At 39.1% G+C, this 23308-nt stretch overlaps 2 protein-coding genes across 2 annotated transcripts in view; both read right to left on the reverse strand.

Moving 5' to 3' along the window:
• Positions 1-2083: 2083 nt before the first annotated feature.
• LOC143557251 (cytochrome c oxidase subunit 5b-1, mitochondrial-like) overlaps positions 2084-23308 on the reverse strand; it is an 87494-nt gene continuing 66269 nt past the window's right edge. The window contains exons 2-7 of the mRNA XM_077046367.1: positions 3747-3933; positions 3571-3650; positions 3419-3469; positions 2670-2736; positions 2467-2546; positions 2084-2380 (exon numbers count right to left, since the gene is read on the reverse strand). Of these exons, the coding sequence (XP_076902482.1) occupies positions 2318-2380; positions 2467-2546; positions 2670-2736; positions 3419-3469; positions 3571-3650; positions 3747-3876 (471 nt within the window). The 5' untranslated portion in view covers positions 3877-3933 and the 3' untranslated portion in view covers positions 2084-2317. The remainder of the gene's footprint in view (positions 2381-2466; positions 2547-2669; positions 2737-3418; positions 3470-3570; positions 3651-3746; positions 3934-23308) is intronic.
• LOC143557248 (BIIDXI-like protein At5g11420) lies at positions 7007-11427 on the reverse strand. The gene is made up of 3 exons (XM_077046365.1): positions 11298-11427; positions 8288-8800; positions 7007-7701 (listed from the first exon to the last, which is right to left on the reverse strand). The coding sequence occupies exons 1-3, from the start codon at positions 11371-11373 to the stop codon at positions 7169-7171; spliced, it is 1122 nt and encodes a 373-aa protein (XP_076902480.1). The 5' UTR covers positions 11374-11427; the 3' UTR covers positions 7007-7168.

Below are 23308 nucleotides of genomic sequence, written 5' to 3' on the forward strand. Positions count from 1 at the left end.
ATTTATTTTATTTTTAACGGAGTTTTGTTTTAATTTAATACATATATATTAGTTTGTTATTATATTTTTTAACGTTTGGGTTTTATCAGTTGAGATGTTTAGGTTTTAAGATTTTTAATGAACAAACATAAACGAACAGGAACATGTTAGTTTTTTTTTAAATGTACAAACATGAACACAAATATTTGTCTAATGAAAAAGGGGGCATTGATGTAGTTGACGATGGTTGGTAGTATCAGAAGTTAACCGACGATGTAGATGATAAACCGGCAACGGAGAACATGGAAAGCAGATAAATTAAATTAGGGTTTGATGATGAAAGTGTTTATCAATAAATGAGATCTTATAACTCATTTGAAGGCTATTAGAGTTTGGTAAGACACATAACCCGTGAAAATTATTCTTTGATGATTGAGGGGTTATTTCACAAATAAATGAGATGTTATAACCCGTTTAAAGGTTATCCGTGTTTGGTGAGACCCATGACCCGCAAAAATTATTGTTTGATTATGAAATAGTTTTACAAATAAATGAGATGTTATAACCCATTTAAAGACTATCCGGGTTTTGTGAGACTCATACCCGCAAATTCGGGTCAAATGCATGAGAAGTCTCAATTTATAAATCAAGCAATCTGGTGGCTCTAGAGAATGGGGGGAACAACCTGAGAGCGACACATAGGATTTTATGGTAGACAATTATATAGATAGTTTGATATTTACAAAATAGAAAGATTCATTTCTCATTAGTAACCTTGAATCTGTGAGCGAATCGGCCACACATCAAACGCGGCCCAATGTAGACCAGAGATGAGAGATCCATTAGTTAAAGAAGACTTTGCAATTTGCATGCATACCAAGTTATTATATAAATATATTTATGATTGCTTTTATAGAGACCCACTCTCTTATCACTATCAGAATCCTTCAACATCTGTAAGAACCTTTTAATCATCAGCTCCTTTAATCAGTTCATCTTGTTCCTCGATTTGGTGTAGTTTTCTCTGTAACATGATGGCTAGGACGTTATCAAACATGCTGTTCAAGAGATTTAAATCAGGGGATTGTATTCGCGCAACTACATCGGTCTAAACAAAAATTTGTTTACATAAAAAAAACATCTCGTTACTTGCACGACACTTTTTGTCTAATCCTGTCTAACCCTATTACTGATTTCGTACTCCACTAAACATTTTAACCTGAAGGTGGAATACATTCACGATTCCAAAAGCTATCCAAGAATTTGAAATATGAAACCTACATTCTATGCTTCAATTGTAGGCACCTGGATATCATTCTACGCAATGCAAGTTTCAACTAGTGTGCCCGATGACCCTCATACACATTACGATTTAATCACTCTAAATGACATTGTTGAGCAGGTTAGTGGTTGTTAATGAATGTATCATCAATGATCAACCTTTTTTATTATCAATTTATATGTTTATGACATTAATTTAATGTGTAGGAAGTGAAAGAAAACCATGTGGTGATTTATGTGAAACGCTATTCGGAAAACGCTGGGAGTTCTGTTTGTTTGTTGGTAGTCTCTTTATATTCTATTCTGGGCTGGGTTCATTAAATTACTAGTTTTTATAATCTTGTTGGGCGTTTCTGAACTGGAGCACCTATACATTACAGAAAGCTAACTAATGTACAGTGCTTAAATGATTACAATTGCAAGTTAATTTGATTTACATTATGCAGTTGCACATTTTCCTGTCCACCCTTTTAAGTTTTAAACATATTTTTATTATATACATATAACAATACAAAAAAAATTTTAACTTTCATTATTTGCTAATCTGGCTCGTTTATAACATTACAAGTAGGAGTATGCATGAAGTTCGAAAAAACGATCCAAAACTGAAGAAACCGATTGATGCACAATGCGAGCACATACGTGAATGTTCTGCACCGTTTTATGCTCTATTTTTTTGTTGTGTGTTCACTTTTCCTCCTCTAAATCATGTCATGCGAAACATAGCGCATTATGCGAAGCATGTTTAGAGCATCATTTAAATACATCACATCAAGTGCAATGGTAAATAATTTTGAATAGAATCACTAAAACCTTAAGTTAGTGACCATAAATTATTTTGAATGCATTCAAGCAATGATGTCGCGATTCACAAACAAAAAAGAATGTATGCAGTATGCATGCTCTCATTTAGCCATCAGCCAAAAACAAACAGTAAAGTAAACATATAATCAAACAAACAAAACGCACGACCTTTTTAAATCCTGACACTGCAGAACTTTCAAGTCTCAGTTATCTCTCACCAGATTCTTATTCCGGCATAATATTGTAAATGCAATTAGTGATGATGGTCATCTTCATCAAGCCCATCTGGAAGCCCACCTGGGCCCACTACCTCCAACTGCAAAACAACCAGATACAGGTCAAAGGCTGACTCAGGTCAAAGGGTACATTCGGTAATGATCAACTTCATTAAGATGTACTGACCTTAAAATATTGTGAGCATACTGGGCACTCATGTGGTTCACCTTTCTTTAGCCAAAACCAAACAACATAATGCTCATCCTCTGTATGACAAAAAGAATATAATATTGTTAACAAGTTATTGAACACACAAACATATCTAGCCTATAAAAAAAGTCAAAGAATGCATTGTTAATGAATATAAAAAAGAACTAGAATTGACTCACCGCCTTCAGCCCCAGGGCAACCCACAATTCTTTGATCATAGTAGGATTTCACCACAGCAGGAGCTTCCTACATGCAACAAAATAACAAACATTCAGAAACGGTTCAACGTCAACGTATGTTTAATGCTTTCGAAAAACTAAAGGCCATATCAGTTCTTAAAAAACAAATTATGAAAGTTTATTCATGACAATCATCATGCAAAAACTTTTTTGTAATCAAATGGTTAAATTTTATAAAAGTTAGAATGCGGCCAATGTCCTTTCTTTAAGATAAAAAATTGACTACTAATGTCCTCTTTGAATTACATTCGCTCGAAATAAATCATACAAAGTTTCTTAGTGAGCGTAATACAATAAAGCAAACACATAGTTCTTACTTACTTACTTCTTAGCACATACACAAACTGATAAACCACATACAAATAGAGTCGTGAAGATATGATTTTTTTTGTAAAACTATTAATAGTAGAGTACTAGAGTGCCCTCAAGCAAGCTGTTAGCTCACATGAATTATCATGTATATGTCCTGCTAACTTATTATCACTGCTTGAAAAAATTTCCATTAAAATTAGTATTTACATGACTTCTTATAGACTCGACATTACAGACTAACTCAAGTGTTCAACTTCATAAAAACTAGACCTAATTTGGCACACATCCATATCATACACTTTTGTTTACAACATTTAAGTTACTACCGGCATGAATATAACATAACGTTTTTATTGCACAATAATCATTTCACTTACCTTGGTACCAAACGGACCTTCAGGAAAATTAATATCCAAAATATCCCTTCCCTATTTACACAAAACAACAAATAACAATCAATACCAAAAGTAAATAACAAATTATAACTAAATAATAATAATAATAATAATAATTCCACAATTATAACCACCTCAAGCTCAGCTTGAAGCTCCTCACGTTCGTGACCAGTGGCAATAGGCATCACATCCTCCACCTTCTTCGTAACATTTCCTATCAAATACAACACACAACGTAACAATTAAACACAACAAACAAGTAATAAGATATTTTAATTAAATACGGATCTGAGAGGATAAAATAACGAACCGGAGAAGTGACGTGTGACGACGGTGGCGGACGAGCGGGGAGTCACCGGCGAGGGAGAGGAGGTGAGGATGCGGTGAGGTCTGGCGGCGGATCGGAAGGATAGGAGTTTAGAAGAGGCTCGTCGGAACATGGTCACCGGAACCCTAGGTTTTCGGCGGTTGATCTGAATCGCCCACTGGGAACTTTTCTTTGTTTTACAACAAAATGTTTTTTTTATGTGGTGTGGAAATGAATATTTAAGTGAAAGTATTTACCCGTGCGTCCAGGGAGGTAATGGTTTGAATTGTATATCATGCACGTATTTTTGTAACACGTTATTTTAGAAAAAAAGTATTATAGAAAAAGGAAAATAACTTTTCTATAAGCCAGGTGAGGCACGGCCGCACGGGGGTAGTTTAATTTGATCGGGTTTCGGGTTAATTAGGTCGGGTTATTCGGGTTTTTAAAAATAAAAAAACTAACCTGAAACCTGAGTTTTTTCTAAAAACAAATTTGAAACCCGACTCTATTAACAATTCGGGTTATTCAGGTTAACTCGAATTCCCGATAAACACTTTTTGACCCTATATAACCCGACCCTAATTAGCTTATTCGGGTCCACGTCGGGTTAATCGGGTTCGGGCTTTTTGGACACTCCTAGCAGGGGGTACATACATGTGCACAAACCGGTTTAAAACTTAAAACCGGTTTGGTTGAGTCAATAAAAGTTAAAAATGGTTTATGACTAGTTTTTATTCGGTTAAAACCGGCTTCTTTATCAAGTTACAATTGGTTTCGGTTCAGGTTTTGACCGGACTCGGTTCGGGTTTTGTCTACGAATATTGTTCACTTTTTATGTCTACGAATGCCCTTAGGTTATTTACCTGTTATGCACCTGTGTGGGTTTTATTTAGCCCCAAAAGACCAGGGTAGTTGGGCCTAGAGGTGAACATCGTAACCGGTTACTAACCGGTATTACTCTAATCGGTTTATAACCGGTTAGACTATTAAAAAAACGGTTAAGAAAAAACCGGTTAACTGTTATGTTCACCTCTAGTGGGCCACAGTGCCACACTAGTTTTTTCTTTAATTTGCACAATCGGACCATGGGCTCGTACATTCAAGTGATTGGGCCAGCTCTATCTTATATTACTTACAGACACCTATCCATAATCCATATAATAAAAAAAGTTAAGGCCCATATTATAAACAAAAAAAATGGTAACTCACGAAAAGCTAGAAGCCCAAGTGTACTAACAACCAAACAACAAACCAACTAAAGCGACAAGCAAATTTATTCCCAAATAAGTTAATATTAAAAATTGAGTAATCCAAAGCTTAACAAATAAACTTATAAACCATACCATAGCTGAATATACGATAAACAAAAGTAACAAATAAATATTTTTAACATATAGGTTTTTATGACATATAATGAACTATATATAATGATATAATCTCTTGCTAGATTTTATAAAAAAAATAATAATAATAATAATAATAATAATAAAACAATTTAAGCATGTTTAACTTGAACACAAAATTTTATATGTGATAGGGGCACAAAGAGCACCATCAGTCTTCATATGTTAAGATGTATAAAAAAAGATTATGAAATTCACATATAGAATACTCGATTGCTGCAAACTAAACGCCAACTTACAAAGAAGCTAACTAGATATAAAAAGACTTTTGAGTACACAACTTCATTACAAAATATAGAACAAAGAATCTTGAAAAGTATATACAAATTGAAAACTTCCAAGTAAAAAAAGCAGTTTGTTCCAACTTGATGGACACTCTTCCCATGACTTCTAACATGATATTTCTGAAATATTTCTTCAAACAACTTTATCATAACAATGGTGTCTTAACATGAGCAAAATCCACATAAACGTGACTTTTTTTATAATACGAGCCTATAAACCATTAAGTGGTAGTCTTTTAATAATCATTAAAAGGCTAACAAACAACCCTTAAAATAATCACTACTTGTCATAAGCAGGTTCCCCTCCATCCTGTTTATGATAGAAGTTAAAATGTTCGATAAATAAAAATACACGGTCTGTATAGAGAGTATCGATCAGCAGTTGAACCTTTTTTTGTGTGTATAGGAAAAACATTCAAACCATGTATAGGAAAACATTAAGTAGGGCTGTGCAACGGTTCAGAACCGCGAGAACCGAACCGGAACCGAAAATGACTGAAATTTAGACCGAATCGGAACCTACGTAAACCGGTCCGGTTCCAGAACCGACAAAGTTGGTTCTCGCTAATCGATTATGGCCAGAAAGAACCGGTTCCGTTGTATATTTATCAAATGAGTTGTGCAAACTTTGCAAATTACGAAACAAGTTTATATAATTATATGTCTTCTTTCACGGTAAAAATAATTTAGATTACAATATGAACATCTGTTATATTTTTGATTAAAACATAATTGTTGAAGTTAAAAAAATCATTAGCAACGATAGATTAAAAGAAGATCATATCATTTTATATTAAATTACCTTGATAACTTAAATCAAAATTGATCATGGTTGCTAGGTCTTGAACGTAAAGAAAGAAGATTTGAATTAAAGAATGATTGAATGGATGCCGGTTAATAAGTTACTCTATAAAAATTTGGAATTGGTCAATTTAGTTAAAACGTTTTTAATATTCCAGTTCTTCGGTTCCAAGTCTAGAACCGTCGGTTTTACCCGGAACCGAATCGCGAACCGTTTAATGCTAATTATGAGAACCGAGAACCACAGGGTAAAACAAGTTAGCGGTTCTGAGACACCGGTTCGGTTCCGGTTCCTCGGTTCTAGCGGTTCTGAACCGTTTTTTGCTCACACCTAACATTAAGATTTAAAAGTTATAGGACATAGGTTAAACATTCAAAATAAGAAAAACATAGACAACTCGATTACGCAAATTGAAATTATAAATTTAAAATGTTTAAATATATATATATTTTTCCGTTTCATCTGTGTCTTATGACAACCGTCAGTGATTCAAGCGACTTATATTATTTTAGTGCACCTATGTATCTTTTGTTCAACTCGTTGATCCTCGATCCCCATGTGACATCTCTATGGCTGTCAATTTGAATTATATTGTTTAGTAACTATCTTAAATTAATTACTATTAATCATGCCATGTCATTACTTATTCTTAATCAGAAGCTTATTATATCATAACACCACCAACACGATTTAATAATCTTAATTATTGTGTTTGAATATATTCATTACAATTATATATCAGGTTACTAGGAATAATATTTGGTCAGTAATAATAAAATAATTACTTTGATTTATCTATTCATGTAAACATCAATTAAACATGATTTTGTTTCTAGTACACAACAGAAACAACATTAACATACATAACATGCTAAATAACATCATAAGGGGTGATCAAGCACCCCCTACGCCACACGAAACAAGTAAAACAAATCAAGCATGTTTAGCATACCGAACGCCGACCAATCTCACATCATCAATGATCGGACCACAAAGGGAACCGTCGGTCTTCATTTGATAAAATGTGCTTAAAAACCTCACACGTGTACGTGTTGTCACGGCCTTAAACTTAAGAACTGCTTGTTTGTACCCGCCCTTGCCTTTAGACTCATAGGGTACTCTAAGGGTGTTTTTGCCTGCAAAGGCTTCTACAACCATGGATCCCTCACACGCATTGTTGGCATCTCCAACAACAAAAGAAAGAGCGTATACTTTGCCAGGGATGGTCTTGACCACTTGTGCAATGGCACTTTCTTTACCAGCTATTAACTCTACCGCTCGTTTTCCTTTGGGCACTGCAAAGTGCTCTGCATCTAAGTATTTTACGGCTTTTAGTGACTCGATCATCCAACCAGGGAGTGGTGAATGGTCGTCCTCGATGTTTGGAGGAATTAGAACTCCGCCAACATCGGTTTTGGGCAACACGAAAGGACCCTCCTCAAAATCACCATTCTTCAACATATTAGCTGAAATTAAAAAACATATTGAAAATTATATTAGCATCTCATTTCAGCCACGTGTGATTTAAACTAAAGCATGTAAGCCGTTTGAGATTAAAACGGTTTGAACAGTTTGGTTTACGGTTTAATGTTTCGATCTTTTTGAAACTTTTAATATACCGTTTAATCTTTATTTTTTTTATACATTTTTATATTTTGGAAGAATGTCAGCCAATTTGAAATCCAAACAATTTTATTATCTCGTGGGGCAAATACATATTTTTATTCAATCAATGGACATATTGCTAATATATTTAGTCAAAATACCTTTTTTTTCTTCAGTTTATTATTTTTTTTTTTTGTGATTTTCCATTCACTAAAATATTTATTATTTAAAAAATGATATTAACTAACGATGCCAAATATAGAAAAGGGTTTAAACAAAAAAAATCGGTTTAATTATATAGTCAAAACGATAACAAACCATTTAACCTCCCGCCCATGCTGGGCTGGTTTGTTGTTTTCGAACCATAGTTAGTGGTTTGACCCAAAATGTCCTTAAAAGCACAAACTAGGGAAACAAAACCGTGAAGTCCAGAACAATTTATCTTACTATTGGTTCTTCTAGGAGGGTATAATGCCTTCAATGCAACAGAATCAATAAGAGGACCACATGCCGGATCTTTCTCGACGCTCGGGTTATGAATCACGATCTCAATATTATCAGCTTCAGCAAAGAACCCCCACGAGTATGTATCCCAACCATTGCTACTATACATGGTTTGCATTGGCAAGATTCCCCAATCATTAGGCTCAGAATTTGGTGACACCGAAACATTCAACTTCTCCTCTTGGGCACATGTTCTAGCAACATTAAACATGACCGAATAAAACAACCCTTTTGTCACCTTCACCTTGGTCTTTATTGAAGCATCCTCACCTAACCTAACTGCATACGCGCCTTCGGGCACAACTAGCAACATGTCTCCTTGTTTTTGTCCCGATTTTATGTACTCAACAAACCCGGTGAGCTCCCAGTTTGGTATCGCCTTTGGGTCTATCACTCGTGTACCCTTCATTTGGGACGGTTTCGGGCCGTATTCGAATTGACCATTTGGTAATATTCCTTAAATTTTAATTAAATATACACATGTTAAACTTTATAATAATTGAATTTTGCTATCCAATCATGTAGGAACATTACATTTTACATATATAAGTAATATAAGTTTGTAATTCATTTATTTATCATTCAATTTGATCTTTACATTATAACATGTGTTCATAAACTTTCCTTAACTTCGGTTTTGGTATTATTAAAATCTGTACTGGCATTTGTTTTTATGTTTTTAACTTTTTATTTTGATACTTCAGCATAACCTTTTTTTTTAAATATACCTTTTGATATCATAAGTTATACGAATACAAACCAATACAATTGCGACTCACGTCAATTTCGCCAGCGCAACCGACAACCACCGCTATCTATAGTTATAGTAATATTTTAAAACGTGTTGATCTAGCTGGTCGGTGTGAACGAACAGTAGCTAGTATATATCTTTGGCTGTAGTCTATACTCTATAATTAGCAATGGGTTAGGGGACCAGTTGCTTTTTGCCACTACTTCTCATGGAGTGCTGCCAGCATGTCATCACGTGGAATGTCCTAGATCACGTGACTAATGGTACTGTATATGTTTGTCGTGTTGTTGAGATTTTTGGAAAAGTGAGGAACATGGTCGACATGTTCACAAAGGAAAAAAGACAACGAGGCCGAAAAGGAATTGTGTGACAGAAGTATGGGTCATAAAACAATATGATAATTAGTCGGCCAAAATTTCAAATAAAACGGTTTATACTGAAGGGGTTGTGACGTAAGTTGTTGATCGCTTACCTGGTTCTCTGTTATAATTAAATCATTTTGTGAAATTATTTAATCTTATATTTATATTCTTCTTTTTTTTTTGTAATTTATCCTTTTAAATTGTAGTTGGTTAATAAAATAAGATCGAAAAATTCAACCTTAGCTTTGATTTTGGCATATTTACAGAGGCTGCTTTTACCATTTAACACGTGGATAGATAAATATTAATATCTGACAATCTCATGGTAATAATGAACACGCTAAGAATGTGATCCCCTAACTCATTGCTAATTAAAAAACGGGGAGATTTTGGTTTAAAGCCCGACTGGTTTCAGATTAGGACAACGGTTTTCTCATTTGTAGTGGATTTTTTGAGTGAAATGATGATGAATTGACGATCGGGTAGGTCAATGTCTCGTCCTTGATCCAAATGATCTTTCAATATATATATATATATATTAATTCATATAGTTTAAAGTACGTGTAACAGATATATATCTCTCGTTTTAATTTATCTAGATATGGTTGTTGGGCATACTTAAGACAGGTGAATCATTTTTCTGATATCTTTAGCTGTAGTATTGAAATGTAAAGAGTTTACAGATTTGAATTCTATTTAGTATTTATTATTCCACATTTATAGCTTTGAGGTTGGACCACAGTACATACGTAGCAGCTAGATGTGGATTCACAGTTACACTTCACCTTTAAAACTTCAACAGCCTGATTAGTCTATGTGATCAATAATTTCTTATTTTTTTTAACATAAATAATTTCTATCAAGTTAAATCACATTGCCACTTAGGCTTTGGCCTAGTGGTAGGAGGGATTCCCTTCTTTGGTGGATGCCCAGGATCGAACCTGGGCTGTGGTGGTGTTATGTATATATAGGTGTTTAGGAGTTTAAGAAATAGCCAATTTGCCATTCAAAAAAAAAAAGTTAAATCACATTAAAAGGTTCAGTTTAGCTTTAATTTGTAATAACTACTTTTATTGAATGGTCAAATTCTGTACCTTAATTTCAAATTTCACCTACTCTAGTTAATTTGGTATACACATTTTGAGACTATGGCCATTACATATAGAAGGCGAACGAGTAACAAGATCACAATAAATAAGTCGTAATCAAGGCATGATAGCAATCAAACAAACACGCAGAAAACTATAAAGATTCATGAATCATGATCAATAATAAGTTCGCATTTCTTGAAATGACGAAATCACCTAAGAGACAAGAGACAAAAAGTTACATATGCATCGCTACAATAAGTCGTAATCAAAGCGAAGCAACTATCAAACAAAAGCACTGAAAACTATAACACTGATGAATCACGAGCAAAACGGGTTATAATTTTCTAGCTAATAATGATTTGAATCGAAAATCACATACACATTGCTAAAATAAGTCATAATTATTCGTAATTCATACTGTACTCACAAGTCAGTGAATATGACATTATGACCTAAGTTGACAAGTCGGGTTATTTTTTTAATTGTAACAAGATTATTATGGTAAATTCTTGATTACTAATACAAGGTTAAATCTATAAATATAAATATAGTGTTTGATACATGCTTTGGATATGTGATCAACAAAAATTATGTAACATGTTTTTTAATCACTTTTCTCATAACAATAAAGTGTTTATTGATCATGTACTTCATGTAAAATGTAACACCATTCATAAATAACAATCAACAATAAATTCGAAACGAATGAAAGTTTAATATATTCCATGATATGAACGAAACAAACTAACCGTCAGTGAAGGATAGAACGCCATTGGCGGTTGCACATACGAACACAACCACTAAGATCGCAAAGAGCTTCTGCATTTTGTTAAAGAAAGATTAATGTTTCTAGTTTAGTGTGACTATGGATGAGGGTATGCACTGCTTTATATCAATTTCTGTCACTTAAAAGACCCTTAGATAATTACATAATTACAAGAATTGCCATTAGAAACTATCCTTCCTAGGTTCGTCAGGTAAACCCCACATATCCTTATCTATTACCGCTGTTGCTACAATTTTCATGAAATATTTTTATTCGTATTTATTTCATGTACTATTTTCTCGCCCATAAAAAGATCACTATATAATAATGGGATGTATCCTTGATGTACAATCTCGTTTTATTAAGCAGGCCTTATTGTATTTTTAGAAACGTTTTAAATGTAATGAAGCTTAGTTGTTTAGTGGAAATTAGATCATATTACATTTTTTATATAATAAAACCAACTCTTTTGCTTATTAACCAGGTTCTTTTATCCAATACTAGATTGAGGCCCGTGTATTATACGGGTAATTAATGAAAATTTTAAACTTTAACCATTAAATGAATTACAGTCAACAAAATAATCATATATTGTTAATACAATTACAATTTATATGAAGATTACAGAAATTACATAAATACGATTGATTACACAAATATGTTACAAATAAGTACTCCTTCCATCCCATTAGAAATGTCATGGTTTGAAAAACACAAAGTTTAAGGTAGATTAAATGATTACTTTTCTTGCTTACCAAAATAACAATAACGCCCTTGGAAATTGGGTCCATCAATATTGGTTATTAATGTTATTGTGTGTGTTTAAGGGTAAATTTGGAAATTGACTAATAAATTTTGAAAGTAGACATTTGTAATAGGACAAACAAAGAAAGAAATATTAACACTTTTAATTGGACGGAGGGAGTAAAACCTTCCTTGTACACTACATTTGTGATTGTATTGGTTGGTCATCGTTTATCAAAAATCAAAATCTTTAGTCCATGTTTGCTTATGACTCTTTATAAGGTAATACATATGTCTGCTTATAACTCTTGATATAGCCATACATAGATGTCTGTGTGACAAATAAGGTTATTCAAGTACATACCGCGACCCTAGATAAATTATAATATATATCCATGAAACTAACAAAAAAATATTCATACACATAAAATAGCATACTTTTTGATCAATAAATATATATGATGTCATTTGAGATCATTTGCTCATGTTTATAAAAAAACATGATTATCCCGAAAAAATTTTTTACCTAAACGTTGATGATATAATCATTATTAAAATCGGAAATTGATTAATCATGATAAATTATTTGTTGTTATTAATATTCTGCATATGACAAATTTTAATTAATTTTATATATTAAAATTAACAATTGTATAATCAAGAAACATATAAAATCCAAAATTTAAATATAACAAAATGATTTGTTTTATTTCATATGAATGAAAAATGACAAAGACATATTAACCTTAAAGCCATGTTCAAATAACGGTAAAATTTTTTTAAAAAATAATAATTTGTATATAGCTTTATTATTTTGAATATAAACTATAATAGACACTTCAATTATGTACTACCCAACATGTAAAACTAACATAACCTCAAATCATTGTATTTGTCTAAAAATAAAATTACTAAGTAAATATAATATTGAAATAATTTAAGTAACTAATGAAAATGATATTCTAGGTTTTCATATCCTAAATGATTTTTGGAAAGCGAAAATAGTGGAAATGGATTGAAACAGATTTTTTGTTTAAAAATTTGAATGCTTTTAATTAAGTAATTTGTATTATAAGGCATATTAAATTAAATATATTTGAATGTATAAAAAAGTATAAATCAAGTCATAAAATATGTGTTTATGGAGCATTTTTGTCTTGAGTTATGAAAGAAAATGTTGAAAATTAAATATTGAAAACTAAATATTGATATTCTTGTTGCAAACCTTTTATATCACACAAAAAAGTCATATAAATAAATGATAGATAGTTCATATAGTAAATCGTTATTCATATAGATTATAATTATAATATTCAACTTCAATGATTTAATGTTAAACACCGAGCACTACTAGAAAAAAGGGCTTCCATGATACGTGCACAATGACACGCGTCGATTTATGACAAGCAATTGTGGGAGTCATTAGAACAATGTCATAATTTTTGAAAATTATAAGATTTTTGACACTCATTTTTGTACGTCATAAAACTAGTGTCATAAGTTGCAAAAATAAATTTGCGTGTCATCCATGCCTGTCATCTTTCACTCAAAAATTTAAAAGTCTTTTAACATCCCAATGTATAATAACCAAACCCATTTAATTTGACCTAATAAATTATACCAAAACCCACCGTTCTTTCTCTCTTCCCTCAAAACTCTACCACCCTCATATCTCTCCTTTCAGCCAAGAACACCGGAATCCAAACACCACGGCCGGCCATGGAATTCATCACCAGCCACGAACGCCTCAAATCGAGCGATGCCATTTTACACCTGATCTCTACTTCCGCCTCAGATTATTCCAGATTATGGCGCGGCTGGTGAGGCGCCACCGACCACCGCCGGTATCATCACCAACGCAACCACTGTCTAATCCTAATTACTACACCAGGAGGTACGATTTTAAAATTTTCTCTAATCGTTACAAAATATATGTTGACATCTTTGAAATTTTCGTACAGTTTGACCCTAATTACTTGGATTTGCTAAATTTCTTTATCTTTACATATGAGATATGAAGAACTGAAATAACGATTTTGATTCGAATTCGACGAAAAGAATAAGAACCTGAGTTTATATATTACAAAGTTGATGCTGAATTAGCTCAATTATTAGCACAATTTGAGCCCTAAGTACTTTAATTCACTTGATTTTTGAAGTTATTAAGCTTGCACTACTTGACTTCAGTAGGGTTGGAGATTAATGAACTTGAATAGTAAATAAGTGATTCACAACCAAATACAAGTTTGGATTTAAAGAACACGGTGAAAGATAACTCTTTGTATCCTAAAATACAGTTTAGTTTAGGGATAGCAAAATCGGTACCGATTTGGTACCGTCGGTACCGAATCTGTACCAAAGTTTTAAGTTTCGGGATCGGTACGGTACCGGTATTTCTCGATTTTTTACCCTCGGTACCGGTACCATCAACCGAACCGAATATTTCGGTGCCGGTACCAAGAATTTCCGATTTTCGGGATCGGTATTTTCGGTACCGGTACCGGTCGGTACCGTTCATCCCTAGTTTAGCTGTGTTTACTAGAAGTTGGTGAAACCGAAACTTATGATACTATGATTTACAATTGCAGACATACTACTATTGAGGTTGTTGATCCTTGGTAGTTGGTACACTGCTAATTGACAATATCTTTTTCGTCAAAACGAGGGGTCGTAAAACGGATCCTGTTGTTATCTGGTTGACCGGAGGACCGGTATGCAGCAGTGAGCTTGCACTCTTTTATGAAAATGGCCCTTTGAAAATTCAAAACAACGGTTCTCTTGTCTGGAATGAATATGGATGGGATCAGGTAACATTATTATTAATTTATCTATTTGTTGATTTCCCATTACTTATTTAATCTGTATGTTTTTAAATTTTAATAACTTGTGATATAAGTGTACAACATTATATGTTTGTTGGCATCCAGGCATCCAACCTATTGGAACCGGATTTAGTTACAGCTCAGATAAACGAGACATTCGACACAACGAGCAGCGCGTGAGTGATGACTTATATGATTTCTTACAGGTTTGTTTTCTATTTGACTATTTCAGTGTGTTGTTAATTGAAGAAACACTAACCAGACCCCAGACAGATTACTGGTAACCTGGGGGTTGGAGAGATGTTTCCCACGAGGGGTTAGACCCTTGGAAGATGGTTCTTCTGATAACCTGCAAAACAGACACCGTGAGCTCGTCACTGAGAAGGGGGGGGGTTCCTCCTTGTGACCACCCTCCGGCGTGAGAATCAGACTAGATTGCTCTTTAAATATAAAAGTATATTAAGAGATTGCTAGAGCAGATATCAGGTATAATATGATGATAATATGATAATATAAGATGATCATACCATTGGGGTATTTATAGCCGAAGGTAGGTTTCCAAGGGGTTTAGCCGGCCCAACACGCTACCAACTGTAACCTATGCACGTGCCCTGCCTGTGAGTGGTGGATAGGTAGCGGCTGACACAGAGCAGGCGTGTCGTGCACTCTTCCTCTTCTGCCAACTACAGGCTAGGCACGTGGTATGGCAGGAGTTGGTGGGTAGGCGGCGGCTATTGGTCACAGTGCTGTGGCGTGCTGTCTGCCATGCTGCTGTCAGTGAGCTGTCGCATTCTTGGTCAGATCTTTTGTCTGTACCTCGTCAGGTATCACACAAAAGATCCTCCATCATACGGACTGGCTCATTTAGGCGGGAGTTTTCCCCCTCCCGCCTTTGCTCATTCCTTCAGGTGACACTGGGGAGAGTTAAGTGCCTAGTGCGTGTAGCCATGCTGCGCGGGTGGCCTTCCCTCATGGCTTGTATCCGAGGCTGCGGGAACAGGCGGAGTCCTTCACCATGGGAGGCATTTCCTGCGGGACCAGCTTGCATACTGCGCGTAAGGACGTCACTTCTCTGAGCATGGTTGGTCCTGCGGATCCAGTTGGTCTCTGCGCAGACGTCCCTGTTTAAGGTGAGTCTTGCGGGTCCAACTGGGCTCTGCTGTGACCTACCTCTTCAAGTCCCCCCAGTCCAATGTTCTTCTCATGCGTGTTTAATAAAGTGAGGTGAACTTTTGGACTTAAAAGGGTTTTGAAAAGGGTTTTGTAAGGTTTTCCATGGGAAGTCCTTGTCACTTGCAGAAATGCCCGAGTTTCCTGCTTGGTCTTTGGGTATGATGCGGGTAGGTCTGTAACCTCCTCGCAGGTCAGGAGCATTGAGTCCCAGTTGTGTGGATTCTCCATGAGGTTTTGGTAGTTTTGAACATAGTGATCAATTATGTTAAAACCACCAATTCCATCCTGGAGCTTCAAACAACGTAGTTCTCGACGTTCCCGCTATGCGGGGATGTTATTTCCTTTTCCGCAAGCATTGCCCAGAAGATCCTTCTTGGTTTCAATTCCCAGCGGAGCGCTAGGTATGTGAAGGGTTTTGCCTTAACACTGTACCTGCGCTCGTCTTACGGTTACTTTACTTCCAAGGTATTCCTGGCGTCAATTCCCTGCGGGTGCTAGGTATGTGAAGGGTTTTGCCTTTACACTGTACCCGCACCTGTCTTATAGTTACTTGGTTGCCGAGGTACTTGGCTTCAATTCCCTGCGGGTGCTAGGTATGTGAAGGGTTTTGCCTTAACACTGTACCCGCATCCGTCTTATGGTTACTTGTTCGCCAAGGTTTTCTTGGCTTCAATTCCCTGCGGGTGCTAGGTATGTGAAGGGTTTTGCCTTAACACTGTACCCGCATCCGTCTTATGGTTACTTGTTCGCCAAGGTTTTCTTGGCTTCAATTCCCTGCGGGTGCTAGGTATGTGAAGGGTTTTGCCTTAACACTGTACCCGCATCCGTCTTATGGTTACTTGTTCGCCAAGGAAAGGGGGTATTTTCCCGCTTCTTTTTTTTTTTTTTTTTAAATTTTGAATTTTGAAATTCGAAAGGTTGGTGGAAAGATAGGAACAGTCCAAACCTCTGGAACGTCGCGCGACGGTTTCTTCTGACTGCGTCAGGACGTGCAGGAAGTTATGGTGACGTGACATTATATGGTCATTCCAGACGCTTTTTCAGGCGCGTGGGCGCGATTTTTCGGGCGCGTGGCCGCGAAATTACTGGCACACGTCCTGTCAACAGCTGTTGTCAGTCTGCTTTTTGCCACGTGTCATAGTTTCATTGCACATTTGATTTCTCTCTCCTCCGCATTAAATTCACCGCATTAATTGCGATTACTATATAAAGGGGGGGAGGGTTATTTGCAATCCACACTTTCCACTTTCATCTCTTCTTCTCAAGTAATTTCCGGCGAATTTTTCTGTTCAGTAAAGCATTACCCTGAAATCTCTTTTTCGTCTTTCTTCCACCATGTCTTCTCATGATGCTGATGACCAGAGGACTGCTGGCGAATGCCAGTGCTCTCTTCCTGTCGATCTGTACCAGTATATCGTCAGGAAGTTCATGCTCGAGTCTCTCGAGCCTGAGTTTCCTGAACCCCACCATACTGTGTACGATGCCCCTAGTGGCAAGATCGGGGTTTATGCTGCATTCTTTGTCTACGGAAACCTTAGGTTTCCGTTGACAAAGTTTGTGTACCGTGTACTAGAGAGGCACGGTGTGCACCTGACAGAGGTGCACCCCATGGCCATTGCCAAGGTCCGGCACTTTGAGTGGGTGTGCCGGATACTGGGCCTTGAGCCCCTCGTTGACCGTCTGATGACCTTCTATACATGGAGGTGCATCCAAGGGTGGTACACTCTTACAACCCGTATCAAGGGTTTAAAGATTTGTACCACCGAGCGGAGTCTTCGCTCATGGAGAAGAGAGTTCTTCTTCATATCCGCTCGCGCCATCCCCATCGCCATGAAGTTCAAGAATGGCCAGGCGCTTCCGAACCTTCCCGCCCTCAACTACGAGGAGGCGGAATGGTTCTCGAAGATTTTCCGGGTCCAGTCCCCGGTTTTCCGTTTTCCGGAGTCGGCGATGGTGATGTTGGGGATGAGCCGGGTGTGGAAGGCGGCGAATGCGGATAAGGTTCCGATCGTCCTTGAATATGGTTCGAACTCTGTCCCTTATGGTACGTCTTGTTTCATTCTGCTGACTTCGATTTTTACTAACTTTCTTGTTGATTTCAGAGGGGAACGATCTTCAGTCGCTCCTGAACCCGCGGGAGGAAGATGGTCCCGCGCGGATGGGTACTCGTGCTCTGGACGAGAACGAGTTGCCCATCTTAGAGCAGACCGCGGGTCGGTTCGTGGAGGTTTACCCGCCAGGCCAAGAGATCCTGAGCCACCGACGGCCAGGTAAGCCTATCTTCTACCCTGAACCTCTCAATGCTGTGCCTGCTGCTGGAGTTGACATTTCTTCTTCTGAGGAATCCGCAGAAGGTCCTCCACTGGTGCGGAAGAAAAAGGCTGCCGTCGGGAAAGGCAAGGAGAGGGTGGCCTCTACGGCCGACCCGGTAGTCCTATCTGACTCGGAGTCAGATAATGCAGAGGTGGCGGGGAAGCCCGGTGGTGAGGAGACCACCGTTCCGGAGGCTGTAGCTGTTACCTCCGGGGAGGCAGTGACGACGACGGTTGCCGGTGTCAAGAGGCCGGCACCATCGGGTTCGCCCCCGCTCGTCCGTGCGTTCAAGCTCAAGAAACCCCGTGAGTACCCCCATAATTCTTGTCTAGATTTGTTGTTTCAAATAAATTTTTCTAACACTTTTGCTTGTGCAGGTGTGGATGTTGACGCATTCCAGGGTGGAGTTGGAGCAAGTATTCCCCCGCCAATGACGGTAGGCTCGGTCAGCCTTCCCGAGGCGTCGACCCAGGCGTCTACGCCTGCTTCCGCTGGTTCCAGCCTTCCTGAGGCTGTTCCAGCTGAGAAGGTGTCTCCGCCGGCCGTGAGTGCAATTTTTACAGCATCTTTCACGGAGCCGGCGGTTACTGTTGCTGAGGAGGTGGCGCCAACCATTGCTGCCACAGCGGCTGCCACTATACCTGCGCCACCGGCACCGACGGCCGGACCATCAGGTATGCGCCAGGCTTCCCGCCGATCTATGCCACCTTCCCGTCTGCCTGACCTGTTGGATGGATTTCCTTTAGGTTCAGGTGATGGGTTTGGCGGCTATCGGCCTGTTATTGACCCTACAGGTACGTAGGGTTCTTTTTCCCTTACATATTTTTATCATCTTTTCCTAACTGCTTTTGTTTCTTTTGCAGTGTCGGATTCCAATGAAGTGTATGTTCCAAGATGGAACATACGCCGAGGAACAACCCTTCGCACCCCTGTGGAGTGCGTGGATTGGGCTCGCCACGCTGCTCCTCATGGTGCGTTGGGGGAAGCCATGGCTAGCTACCAGGAGGGTAGGCTAACCAATGAGCTTCGGGTTCTCCAGGCCCGGACGCAGCCCCGCGTCGAGCTGCTTTGTCGTGAAAACGACAAGTTAAAAGCAGCTCGCGCCAAAGATGTATCTGAAGCGCGGGCTCTTCGGGAGGAGAACCGGCAGTTGGCCGCTGCCGCAGCCGAGAAGGAGAAGGCATTCAAGGCCCTCGAGGTTGAAGTCCAGGCGCGACTCGAGGCCCGCTCCAAGGCTGCCCAAGCTGTGAATGAACAGCTTCGGCTGGCCAAGGAGACTGCGCGAAACTCAACTGAGAGGGCTGCCAAGGCTGAAGCTGTTGCTGAGCCGCTTCGCGAAGAGAATGAGCAGCTTAAATGCAAATTAAAGGCTCTTCAGCATGCTCATGACGCCTTGGCAATGGAAGATGCCAAGAAGCTGCAGGAGATCCTTGACCAGAGGGGGGTGCTTGACCGCACTGAAAGGAAACTCAAAAGCGTCGAAGAGGCTGCCGCCAAGGAAGTTCAACTTGCCAACCTTGATAAGAGCGGAGCCGAACGTGCTTACAAAGAGAGTCAAGCTACCCTCCAATGGCTGCTTCGAGAAGCGTTGCCTCAGGTATCTTTAACTTTTTCTTTACGCTTTATGCTCGTAATTAGAAAATGTTCTAACTTGTATTCTCTTGTAGGTTGTGCGTCGGGTCCTTTCGGAGACCTCTTATGACGATGCGATGAGCACAGCCCTCAACGCTTCTCATGAGGATGGGGAGAAGACTGGCTTCCTGCTTGGTCTAGGGTTTGCTGAGAGAGGCTTTCCGCCCTCCAACTTCCCTTTATTCAATGTTAATACTGAAGCTGCTTATGACCAAGCTGTGAACCAGTACGCTGCCTTCCCGCATCCAGTGGTGGAGAAGGTGAACGAAGCTGCTGCTGCTGATGATGGGCTAAACATCCTTAAGGCTTTCCTTGGGCAGCCGCGCTCTGACGGTGCTGGTCCAAGCGGAGGTGGCCCTGAAGCCTGATCCTGAAGATCCCTTCCCACTGCTAGGATAGACTTAGCTTTGTATAGATTTCTTTTAGGCGGGTAGTTACCCGGCCACTGTTGTAATATATCATTGAAATATACGATTGTTATTCCTTTCATTGGATTCTTTGCTTTATAAACTTATGACTTGCATACTTAGTTTAAAATAGCAATTTTCCAAGTGTTTAGAATAAGAACCTTCGAACGTGGTTGATAGTGGGTTAAAGTTTCGCTTCCTCCTTCGTGATTGTGCGGGTAGAACCGTCACTTGCACTTGGTAGGATGGCTAAACTTTTAACTTTTATCTAACCTGCGTGTAGGTTTTTCTTACTTTTTGAGGATAAGTTAACCTTTGAACGTGGTTGATAATAGGTGTGAAGTTTTGCTTCCTCTTTCGTGATAGCGCGGGTAGAACCGTCACTTGCACTTGGTAGGATGGCAAAACTTTTACCCATACCTGACCTGCGTGTAGGTTTCTCTTACCTTTTGAGGATAAGTTAACCTTTGAACGTGGTTGATAATAGGTGTGAAGTTTTGCTTCCCCTTTCGTGATTGTGCGGGTAAAACCGTCACTTGCACTTAGTAGGATGGCAAAACTTTACCCTTATCTGACCTGCGTGTAGGTTTCTCTTACCTTTTGAGGATAAGTTAACCTTTGAACGTGGTTGATAATAGGTGTGAAGTTTTGCTTCCCCTTTCGTGATTGTGCGGGTAGAACCGTCACTTGCACTTAGTAGGATGGCAAGACTTTACCCTTATCTGACCTGCGTGTAGGTTTTTCTCATCTTTTTAAGAATTTTGTTTTGAACCGTTCGACGCGCGGTTGTTGGTGCAGTTCCCTCGAATGATTCATGCGGGACAGACCGGCACTTTCATTTAATGGGATGAACTCCTTCAACTGACCTGCGTGAAGGTTTGCCACGTTATTGGGTTCGTGCGGGTAAGACCGCCTTCCCACGCAACGACTTCACGTAATGTGAATGTCGTCCAGTGTTGGATAGTTTTAACCGTTCGACGCGCGGTTGTTGACAGGTTATTATTCAGTTTCCTTAATGATTCATGCGGATAGACCGGCACTTTCATTTTTGGGTGCTGAACTTTTTCCCCTTCAACTGACCTGCGTGAAGGTTTGTCACGTTATTGGGTTCGTGCGGGTAGGACCGCCTTCCCATGCAATGACTTCACGTAATTATGCGGTGAAAACCGGCATATTAGTGTCCAGAAAAGTATAAATGTAAAATCATCAGCTTCGATGTTCTAGAGAGAATCATTTCCATTAGAAGTGGCTCTTGGCCTTTTCTTTACAAATTGGAATTGATTTACATGCAAACTGTGTAAATGAGCTCCCTTCCATGTTGTTGGGATGGGAGCGCCATCGAGCCGACACGCACCTGTTTCGGGATCTCGTTCTTTACGCAGCATGTAGTCTCTATTGAAGCTGATTTTTTATTCGTGTTTACCCCAGCCGTGGTTCCACACGCACCTGCCTGCCTGCTTAGCTTTTATTTCGCCACGAGGTGCGCGAGCGTCCCATCTCTGACGAATGTTTCGACCATGTCTTTTACGTCTATGCATTCTTCAGTGTTGTGGCCTTTTGTTCTGTGATAGTCACAGTACTTGCTCCGATCAGCATCGTGACGATGTCGGATTTCTGGAGGCTTTGGCCATGGGAGCTCTTCAGTAGCAAATATGTCAGTGACGCTTTTGGTAAGTGGCGTCCATCTGGGGTTCCGGTGCGGCTTTACATTATCCCTTTCACCCAATCGGTGCTGTAAGCCGGATGAGGTGTCAAAGTTTACCCTTGACTGCCAAATGCCTTGCTTCCGTTTTTTGTTCAATCGGGCGGTGAGGACGTTGTCCTCTCTCGTCCTCTGGGTGTAAAGGTTTGTGCTCTGCGGAAGGTCTCTACCCAGTTGCTTCTCCGTTTCCGCATAGCGTTTGGCTGCTGTCATGATGCCATCCCATGTGGATGGCATTCCATCTTTACCCGTTAGGGTCCGGATAAGCTCTGGGTCCTGCGCGCCCTGGATGAAGGCTGCGCGAACAAGATCCTCGCTGATATTGCCCAAACTTAACTTCTTTGAGTTGAAGCGAGTGATGAAGTTTGGCAGAGATTCATCTTCTTCCCGTGTGCATTTGAGGATTGTCCATTGCTCCTCGGTATACTTTCGCTGCTGGCTGAAGTGTTGGCTAAACTTCTGCTGGAAGTCTGCCCAGTCGTAAATGTGGTTAACCGGTAAACGATCAAACCAAGCCCTAGCGGCCCCCACCAGCGTCATTTGGAACATGTAACACCACGTGGGTTCCGTCCAATTGCTAACGGTTGCCCCCGCTATGAACCTGTTCAAATGGTCGTCTGGATCAGATAGGCCGTCATATGTGCCTATGTTAGGCATTTGTTTAGCACTCTTCGGGGCAATTGCTTCAGCAATGTCCCGTGCAAATTTGGACGTTCCTGCATTTGTAACGTTTGGTCTGAACGTTTTAGAGAAGTCTCGTGGACTTCCATCTATGCTTTTTGGTTTGAAGGCTTGTCCAAAATGCCTTTTCGGTTGGGTTTCCGTTTCTTTACGCTTCCCTTTTGCCTTATGACGAGGGTTCGCGTCGGAGTCGGATTCCTCCGAGTCATCCTCCCAGTATTCGAATTCGTCGGCCTGTTGCACGGAACGCAAGCGTTCGTTCAACTCAGCCTGGAATTCCTTTTGTCGTGCCTCCGCCCATGCCTTGACTTCGTCGAGAGTCTGGCGGGGGAGTCTTCGTTTTTCAAACTGGGTATCGGTGGATCCCAGTAGGCGGTCATTTACTGCACTTGCCCCTGCTTTAGTAAGTGGGGTAGTGTTCGTAAAATTTACTTCACTTGCTCCGGCTTCGGTAGCCGGAGTAGTGTTTGTAAAAACTGTGTTGCCGGTATTCCCCCCAATAGCTGGGGTTGTGGTTACC

This window comes from Bidens hawaiensis, unplaced genomic scaffold, assembly GCF_021521415.1.
Source record: "Bidens hawaiensis isolate Kalapana, Puna unplaced genomic scaffold, B.hawaiensis_p1.1 tig00018849_1, whole genome shotgun sequence".
Taxonomy (NCBI): domain Eukaryota; kingdom Viridiplantae; phylum Streptophyta; class Magnoliopsida; order Asterales; family Asteraceae; genus Bidens; species Bidens hawaiensis.

Coding starts and splice junctions, on each gene's coding strand:
- LOC143557248 (XM_077046365.1), bottom strand. CDS start 11,373: ATGCAGAAGCTCTTTGCGATCTTAGTGGTTGTGTTCGTATGTGCAACC. Junction 8,801..11,297: donor CGTTCTATCCTTCACTGACG/GTTAGTTTGTTT, acceptor TTAAAATTTAAG/GAATATTACCAAATGGTCAA. Junction 7,702..8,287: donor CCCTCCTAGAAGAACCAATA/GTAAGATAAATT, acceptor TTTTAATTTCAG/CTAATATGTTGAAGAATGGT.